Source organism: Borostomias antarcticus (assembly GCF_949987555.1).
Source record: "Borostomias antarcticus genome assembly, chromosome: 25".
In the NCBI taxonomy this organism is placed as follows: domain Eukaryota; kingdom Metazoa; phylum Chordata; class Actinopteri; order Stomiiformes; family Stomiidae; genus Borostomias; species Borostomias antarcticus.
In genome coordinates this window covers 10,415,456-10,425,455 of record NC_140258.1, presented here as the reverse complement: position 1 = coordinate 10,425,455, position 10,000 = coordinate 10,415,456, and the positions used below count along the sequence as shown (strand labels likewise).

Genomic DNA, 10,000 nt, shown 5'->3' with positions numbered 1-10,000 from the left:
AATATTAATTCATTTACAATCATATTTGATGATATTATGATGCATTCGATTTGAGTATTTTGCATGAAATCTCAAATTTAAAGCTCGTTAGAGGGACCAAGCTGGATAACTGGAGACTCAGTTGTAAAGAGTTCCAAGAGGAAGGGGCTGCGTATGAGAACGCTCTTTTGCCTTTCTCAGTACGGACAATATGTAATGATGTTCTGAGTACGAAGGTTGTAGGTGGATTGTTTACGTGAAAGGTAATTACATAAGTAGGAGGGGAGCAGACCAAGGATGGATTCGTGAATGAAAGTATACCAGTGAAGGGTTGGGCGGATGGAGAGAGATGGCCAGTTAACCAGAGAGCGCGGCACACAATGGTGCGTGAGGGGTGTGTACAGCCTGTTAGGAATCGCAGCGCGCCATGGTAGGCTGCATTCAGATGTTGTAGACAGCTAGCAGAGGCATTCATGTACAAGACATCAGCGTAGACCAAGAGAGGCAGAAAGGTGGCGGCAACCAGACGTTTCCTAGCAACAGCTGAGAAACATGATTTGTTTCTAAAGAAAAAGCTTAGTTTCAGCTTCAATTTCTTTAAGAGATTGTCTATGCGTGGTTTAAAAGAAAGGCTGTCGTCAAGTTGAATGCAAAGATATTTGTAGTTTGACACAAACTCAATAGGGGTACCCTGACGAGATACGATGTCAGGAAGAGCAGCTGGCACCCGCTTGCTATTGGAGAAAAGCATGACTTTGGTCTTCCCTGCATTCAGCACCAGTCTAAGCTGGGACAACTGGGACTGAAGGGCATCAAAAGTGGTCTGCAGAGACTCTAAAGCACGGGTGATAGAAGATGCAAAGCAATACATGATTGTGTCCACGTACAAATGAACAGCAGAATTTGAACTAAACCCTATTTCGTTGATATAAATGGAGAAGAGAGTTGGCCCCAAGACCGAGCCTTGTGGTACCCCCATTAGAAACAGTGAGCAAGTTAGAAGATAGATCCCCAAACTGCACAGACTGTTTACGCTGAGACAAGTAATTGGGACACCAGCCGACAGCATGAGAGGACAAACCAATATCAGAGAGGCGCCGGCATAAGATGGCATGATCAACGGTGTCAAAGGCTTTAGACTAGTCGATAAAAAGTGCAGCGCAGTGGTTCTTCTTGTCCAAAGCCTCTGTGATATCATGAACCACTTTGACAGCAGCAGTCTGTGCCTTGCTGCTTCCTGAAGCCAGATCGAAGGGGCGGATGTTGTGTGAATACAGGAAGTCCTTGATCTGGTCGTTAATTAGTCGCTCAAGGACCTCGGTTGGCTAAGACAGAAAGCTTTTAAATTATATACACATTTTTAAAACAGACCAAGATCTTTCTATGTATGTAAAACAAAATAATATTTGATTCTCATTCACAATGAGGAAAAAATAAATGTTCTTAGCCTGGATCATGTGGTAAGCTATTACATATAAACTGAGGTGTGATTTTAACCATTTCAACTGAGTTACACCAACAAAATGCATTAATGCGCGGAGGCCTGTGCTCTCTGAGCACCCTTTCTAGTTTTTTCCATCATATGTCTTGATTACAACAATATTGATCTAGGAAAGCAGTTTTGTGTGTGAGAGTTATTAAAAAAATAAGAATAATTGGAAAATTAACATGATCGCTTAACACTTTTTTGCGCAGTGAATTTAAACATGGCGCCATTGAAATAAAACTTTGCCAGTAGGCTCCCTACTCAGCCAATCAGAAATCTTCAGCGTTGCCGCTCCACCCACAAAGTACTTTTCCCCTGGCAAGAGTTCTACCTCGCGAGCGGGGGTCTTTTTGGGGATCGAAAGGCCCCCGCGACCCACCCGTAGACGCCGAGTTACCCCTAAAGGTCCGTAGTTCGGGGGAGGGGAAAGTATGGCGGCGTGAAAGTGCCTCAGGAGAGACCAAACCAACATGGAGGAGCGTTCTCGTCACTGCCGTCTGTCTCTCCTCTCAGGTGTGATGAATGGGGTCTCCCTGCAGGGGCCAGGGGAGGGGGGCGGAGCCAGGGGGCTGCGCACCCGGTGACAGCTTGACGTATGGAGGTGGCGACAAGCAACGCGCCAGCCATAACTCACCGTCCCATAAATCTCGGGTTAGGGATGAAAAGAGTGTCACAAAGGAGATTAGTGTCCATTGGCGCTAATGAGGCCGTATATTACCACACCCAGGCGCCTGGGGCGTAATGCACACTGAACATGTACACACACACTCACACTCAAAAACATACACATACTGTACAGTATACACACACAAACCTGCACACAAACACATAAGCATACAATTAGTCACAGCTGCACAAACAGACACGCATATATCACTGTACAGGATATACTATACAGTATACCAATCACTTTAAAGTGAAAAATTTGAAGACATACTTAGTACTATAAGCGGTGAGCACCTAGTGTACAATCAACAGTCCAACAATACACACACACACACACACACACACACACATATACACACAATCCACATACTGTACATACAACACTAACAAGCACGAAACCCAAATAATAAGACGTATACAAACACACACAAAAAACACATACACTCACGCGCACACACATGCACACACACACACATACACACACACACACTCCAACATACACACATACGGGGTTCATATCTACCGTTAAACGTTAGATCAATAGTGTGAAGAATTGACTTTGGCTCCATGCTGATGTTACAGAAGCCCATGTCAGCCCTGCTTCCACAGTCACACGTAGCTCTCACTCTGAGACCATATCAGGGGGTCAGCCTAGCTGCTCCCACAAACACTGGCTTTCCTGTGAGATATACCGGTTGACCAAGTGTGTGTGTGTGTGTGTGTGTGTGTGTGTGTGTGTGTGTGTGTGTGTGTGTGTGGAGGGGACAGGTCTTTACTCCGGAGAGTGTGTATTTCATTTCACCCCCTTAGCCCCTCCCACTCATAGTGCTCCCACAAACACTGGCTTTCCTGTGAGATATACCGGTTGACCAAGTGTGTGTGTGTGTGTGTGTGTGTGGCTGGAGGGGACAAGTCTTTACTCCGGAGAGTGTGTATTTCATTTCACCCCCTTAGCCCCGCCCACTCATAGTGCACCCTATGTGTGTGTGTCTGTCTCTGTGTGTATCTGTCTGTGTGTGTGTCTGTGCGTGCGTGAGTGTGTGTAGCACACACCTTCCGGTAAGTGTGCTGCCCTCCCATATCTGTCCACTAGATGTCCACAGTGTGTTCCATGAGAAAAAGGAGCTCCGCTTTACACAGCAGCATCTCACAGACTTTATATAGCAGCATCTCATAGACTTTATATAGCAGCATCTCACACACTTTATATAGCAGCATCTCATAGACTTTATATAGCAGCATCTCACAGACTTTATATAGCAGCATCTCATAGACTTTATATAGCAGCATCTAATAGACATAAGTTTGGACATATTTCATTCAAATGAATGAGAAGGTCTGTCCAAACTTTTGACTGGTACTGTATATGGTCTGATTCAATTCCTAAAGAATTGAATCTTAAATTGGATAAATTCCCGTACCATTCTCAAAAAAGTATTACTATGTGTTAAACAGCCTAAATTATGCCCTCTGATACATTGATATACAGGAACACACACACGCACACACACGCACACTAACACACACGCTCACGCACGTACGCACGCACACATTGAAATATAACCTTAGACCCAATTAGAAGGACAGAGAGAGATTGTGTGCGTGTGTGTGTGTGTGTGTGTGTGTGTGTGTGTGTGTGTGTGTGTGTGTGTGTGGAGGGGGGGGGCGTGTGTGTGTCCCTGCATGTGTATGTGAGAGAGAGAGAGATAGAGAGAGAGAGAGAGAGGGAGAGGGAGATAGAGAGGGGGGTGCATTCTCGAGAGAGAGGAGTTGAGACTTCAAAAACAACCTTTCTGTGAGTAGAAATGCTTGGCTTCAGCAACGCACATCTCACCAAAAGATCAAGCCATCACTGCCAACAGAGGCATGAATATCATTATCCATCCTACTGTACCCCCTGCTAGCTCCTCTATTGGGCAACACTAACCTTCTAGATGGTCACAATGACGCAAACAGAACATTATGGGGAGGAAATTGGTTGTATAAAAGCTATTCACAAAACTATATTAGCTGAATGAGCTTTTATAAAGGGGTCTCCCGTAGATCTACCTATAGGGCTATTGGGTTATACCTGTCTCTACACTACAGGATGTGCTTATAAGATTACAGTCATCCAAGCTGAAGGACTGACAAAATAGGCCAGGATTACAGGAGAGACTGTGCAGGCTGTAGAACAGCACCCAGATCAGTTCATACACAGGAAATACACCTTCACAGTGTGTCCAGCGACCAAGCTGTGTCTAAGACTTCTGCTGCCAAAGTCTCATTTAAACTGAGTGGTGTTGTTCGCTGTTGTACCGGGCAGAGGGAATACTATGTACACTACACCACTGCCCTCTCCCGAGCCAAGGAACAAAGTGATGGTTTGGCAGCCATAGTCAGGGGCCCAAGCCAAGGCCATATAAGGCCCCCTCACAACAGCATAAGTGCTATAGGGTGTTAAATGCATGTCTGGAGCACATGTATAGTACAATACTCTACGAAGTATACAATGTACAGTATAAACCATTTCAATGGAATATCTGGTCACTAGGACAATTGGTCCAAATACACTTCCTGAACATTAATGTTCATAATCAAAACAGGAAGTGAATGTTCATATTCAAAACAGGACGTTTGTCTGGGCCAGTTGTCCTAATGACCAAAATTCAATTGAAATGGTCTATAAAAGTAAACAATGTTGCTATTGCCAGTGTACAGTACCAGAGATAGTCAGTTCAGGATAATGGGGAATTATTTGTGTATTTTGATATGTAATCACTTCCTACACTGAAATGAACCCTGTCTAGAATAGCATTAGTTTATTATGGGAGTGGGTGGAGCCTTGATCCTCTGTTTCATTCACACTCAAGATGGCTCCAGAAATTAAGCTGCTCAGCTATTATGGCTTAGCCTGGTGTCGCCATCCTGGTCACAGGAGCTCACATTCTGTTTCTCTCCACAGATCAGCCTGGACATCCTCCTGTTCAAACTGATTTCAACTCGACCAGATATTGGTCGGACCAATCATAACCGTTTATCTACAGTAATATAGGGCAGGTTTGATATGATATGACTGTATTGATACGATGACTAATAACGTTTCATTGCTCTGATTGGTTGTAGGTGATGGGTGATACTATTTTTTTGCCTCCCTTGTTCTTTGTAAAGCGCATTGTGTTGCCTCTGTGTATGAAATGTGCTATACATATAAAGCTTTGATTGATTTATTGGTTGATTGGTTGATTGGTTGATTGGTTGATTGGTTGGTTGATTGATTGATTGATTGATTGATTGATTGATTGATCGATTGATTGATTGATTGGTTGATTGATTGGTTGATTGATTGGTTGATTGATTGGTTGATTGATTGATAGGTGTATCCAATTGTGTCTAGTGGCATTCTTGGTCTGTGCCCGTTGATAATGCCCCTTAGAAATCGAACATGTACTGAGAATGTCCAGGCCCTTCGCATTTTTGCAAATTGGGTCTGGAGAAGCCAGGCTAACAATGGCTGGCTGGTGTAGATTTTACATACAGTAGAACATATGTCATATGATTCCTAAGCATTTCATTGGGCATGGTACCACAAATCACTTTGAAGCTCCTGCAAAATACTGAGAACATAGTGAGAGCTAAGAAAAAGAACTAATGAAAATTATCTTCAAACATTTGTCATTACTCCCTTCAACAAGACTGTTTATTCTATAGTATACTGGACTTGGGGCGAAATGGCTTTACTTAAAACTATTAATGAATAATGAATGAAACATAATGAAGCATTGTGAACTATGTTTTTCATGAATCCACCATGCATGTGATGAAAAAATGTCATTACTTGGTGGGTATGAATTTAACATAGATTCTGTATAATACTTAATTTGCATACATCTGCACGCACATCACACTTTTTTTGGAGTTCCATCAGCCATTTGTGTACTGAAGGAAAACAAAAAAAATGATACTAGTTAGTTAGGTAGAGGAACCACTCACCACTTTGTCCTCCTGTAGTCACAGCACCCATGAGAGAGAGAGAGAGAGAGAGAGAGAGAGAGAGAGGGGGAGAGAGAGAGAGAGAGAGAGAGAGAGAGAGGGGGGGGGGAGAAATGAAGACCCACTTTCAGAAAGTGGAAGGTACGTCAAGACAATTGACTGTACTTCATAAAGCCATCTTGATCTGCCATTAAGGCAACAATGAAAAGTTTAGAAGGTAATTGCTTTGTCATGAAACATCATCTAAAGTCGCTCTGGCTGATGTGGATAAGATAAGATAAAATAAGATAAGATAACATGATGATGAAATGATGAACTTTATTAATCCCCGGGGGGTATTGGAGCGGATGGAATGATCTTCTGAGTGTATGTCTGTGTGGGTGCTGGGGGGTGGGGGCACTCAACAGGTACTTATCATATTTCAAAGCCCCCCCATCACTGCCCCCTCCCATCCCCGGTATCTTCTGCTCCCTGTGGGGAGAGACCTAATGAGGATGCTGTGTGTGTGTGTGTGTGTGTGTGTGTGTGTGTGTGTGTGTGTGTGTGTGTGTGTGTGTGTGTGTGTGTGTGACAGAGAGAGAGAGAGAGTGAGAGAGAGATTGTGGTGGTTGGGAGGTTGTCATTAAATATTGCACTATTGGAGGTGTCTCTCTTTTAAGAGGCTCCCTGTGATGTAAACCACACCCCCCCCACCCCACCCTCCCCCCCCGATCCCACTGCGACTACCCCGGCTCCATGCTCACTCAGGGGAAGAACACATAGAGAGGCCCCAGCACCCAGCCCTGTCTAATGCCCAATTAACCTTTACCAGCTCCTACCTAGGTCACACACACACACACACACTCACACACACACACATTCTACAGATCATCACGTCCACCTAAGAACAGTTGTGGCCGTGCCATTGCTTGCCTAGATCGGATATTGGATTGGTGTGCGTGTGCGTGTGTGTGTGTGTGTGTGTGTGTGTGTGTGTGTGTGTGTGTGTGTGTCACTGTGCCCCCTGTCTCTTACTGTGTTGGAGCGCAGCGACACCCGTCCTCCACAGCGGGCGCAGAACTTGGTGTGGCAGTAGGAGCAGAGGTTGCCGCAGCCGTCGGCAAACTTGGTCTTGTGGCAGATGCCGCAGGTGGGGGCGTCGTCCCGGGGCTGCTGCCCCCCCGTGCTGGCTGTGGCCTGGCGGACCACCGTCTCCCGGTAGCTGGACAGCTGCTGCTGGATACCTCTGTGAGACAGGAGGAGGGAGGAGGAGGGAGAGGAGGAGGGGAGGAAGAGAAAGTGAGGAGAGGAGGGAAAGGGTAGAGGAGGAGAGGAGGAGGGAAGGGGTAGAGAGGAGAGGAGAGAAGGGGTAGAGAGGAGAGGAGGAGGGAAGGGGTAGAGAGGAGAGGAGAGAAGGGGTAGAGAGGAGAGGAGGAGGGAAGGGGTAGAAGAGGAGAGGAGGAGGAGGGAAGGGGTAGAGGAGGAGAGGAGGGAAGGTGGGGAAAAGGGCCAAAAAGAGGACAAGAAAGGACAAGGAGAGTAAAGTCACACATGGCGTTGCTATAGAAATAGGTCATAAAATAAAAAGACACCATATTCATGTTATATTCAAAGGCTGCATTGTTTCTACTGGACAGTTGAGATGCACAGACTGTACTCTGATACTGTAGGAGGTTTCTGAGTACTTCCAGACAGGGAGTAATTGGTGTAGCTGCCTCCCCCATCAAACCAGCTTTAAAGAACTACAAATCCCAAGGGTAGGGTTCACTGGGAAGGAACACTGGCAGCTCTAACACCCAATTCTTCAGCAACTATGGCCACGTATTGCATTCTATAAGCGGTGTCACACTAAAATATGTTCTCCTGAACAGATACAACTAGAAACATATACATCCTTTCCAGGACCCCTCCAGTGACTGTGACCTACCCTTGTGTCACACACACACACACACACACACACACACACACACACACACACACACACACACAAACAAACAAACACAAGCACAAACATTCCCCCCCCTCTCTCTTCCTGTCTTCTCCACATGTGCCCTCTCCAGTGCCTGTTGGGCCTAAAGGTCAAGCGAGGGTGACCTGCTGCTCCATCTCCTCAGGGTTCACTTCCTGCTCTCTGACTCTGGCTGTGTCATAGCGTGGCACCCCCGTCAACCCTCCCTTCAGGGTAGCACTGACGCTGAGACAAGCCTAAACTGTACCACCATACTGCCTCTGCCCACCAGGCACGCTGAGCCAAGCCTATACTGTACCACCATACTCCCTCTGCCCACCAGGCACACTCAGCCACGCCTAAACTGTACCACCATACTGCCTCTGCCCACCAGGCAGCCATTGCCTCAATAATGGGACGGACAGGTGAGACAGACAGAGACAGTGGGGAGGAGAGAGAGAGAAAGAGAGAACTTTGCTAATGAAAATAAATTGCTATGGGTGAGATGACATCAGGATCTGAATTGATTTCAAGTTCTCTCAAAGCGACATCGTAGGTTATTTTCTCTCAGGTGGGAAAACGTCGTCCGATCAAATCACGGCCGACCGCGTGGCAGTTTTACGAGGGAGGAAGAGGAGAGAGCCAGGGAGAGAGAGAGGGAGAGAGGGAGGGAGAAAGAGGAGAGAGCCAGGGAGAGAGAGAGAGAGGGAGAGGGAGAAAGAGGAGAGAGCCAGGGAGAGAGAGAGAGGGAGAGGGAGAAAGAGGAGAGAGCCAGGGAGAGAGAGAGAGGGAGAGGGAGAGGGAGGAAGAGGAGAGAGCCAGGGAGAGAGAGAGAGGGAGAGGGAGAAAGAGGAGAGAGCCAGGGAGAGAGAGAGAGAGAGAGGGAGAGGGAGAAAGAGGAGAGAGCCAGGGAGAGAGAGAGAGGGAGAGGGAGAAAGAGGAGAGAGCCAGGGAGAGAGAGAGAGGGAGAGGGAGAGGGAGGAAGAGGAGAGAGCCAGGGAGAGAGAGAGAGGGAGAGGGAGAAAGAGGAGAGAGCCAGGGAGAGAGAGAGAGAGAGAGGGAGAGGGAGAAAGAGGAGAGAGCCAGGGAGAGAGAGAGAGGGAGAGGGAGAAAGAGGAGAGAGCCAGGGAGAGAGAGAGGGAGAGGGAGAGGCAGAAAGAGGAGACAGCCAGGGAGAGAGAGAGAGAGGGGGAGACGTGTGTATTTATAGGTGGATATCTGAGAGCTCTCTGCTTTTAAGATATGTAAAAGAGTCTGGCAACGAGCTCATTAAGACAACCCAGAAAACATCCACATAAAGAAAAACACAAGGTTAAACCAAAGTGAGTGTAAACTTGGCTTTCCTACCACTCACACACACACACACACACGGACTCACACACACACACACACACACACACACACACAAAAGCACATGCCCATCCTGGTTTATTATATTCAGTACTTTCTTCCCATTATGAGAAATTAAAATAAACCTTTTGTGAAATGTTAATGAGCTGGACTGTGTTCTTTAAAACAAATGGGCCACAATTCACTGAGGGAAACAACATTAGCATAAACTGTCCCTTAATTAAGCCATGCATCCCTAACAAGCTTGCTGAGCGTCTGCCGATGCTCATGTTTGCATTACAATCTACAGCACCAGGCTTCAGTTGGGTTTGGTGTAGTGTCATATGGTGTGGTGTGGTGTGGTGTTAGGTTGTGTAGTGTGATATGTTGTTATGTGTAGTGTCATATGGTGTGGTGTGGTATGGTGTTAGGTTGTGTAGTGTGATATGTTGTTATGTGTAGTGTCATATGGTGTGGTGTGGTGTGGTGTTAGGTTGTGTAGTGTGATATGTTGTTATGTGTAGTGTCATATGGTGTGGTGTGGTGTGGTGTTAGGTTGTGTAGTGTGATATGGTGTTATGTGGTGTGGTGTGGTGTGGTGTGGTGTGGTGTGACTTGAATGGTGCTTTTCAGAAATGCAA

General features: G+C 46.3%; 1 protein-coding gene across 1 annotated transcript in view; it reads right to left on the bottom strand.

Moving 5' to 3' along the window:
- rims1a (regulating synaptic membrane exocytosis 1a) overlaps window positions 1–10,000 on the bottom strand; it is a gene marked incomplete at both ends in the record, with an annotated part of 50,517 nt that overhangs the window by 26,629 nt on the left and 13,888 nt on the right. The window contains one exon of the mRNA XM_084458887.1: window positions 7,118–7,328. Coding sequence (XP_084315013.1) covers window positions 7,118–7,328 — 211 coding nt within the window. The remainder of the gene's footprint in view (window positions 1–7,117; window positions 7,329–10,000) is intronic.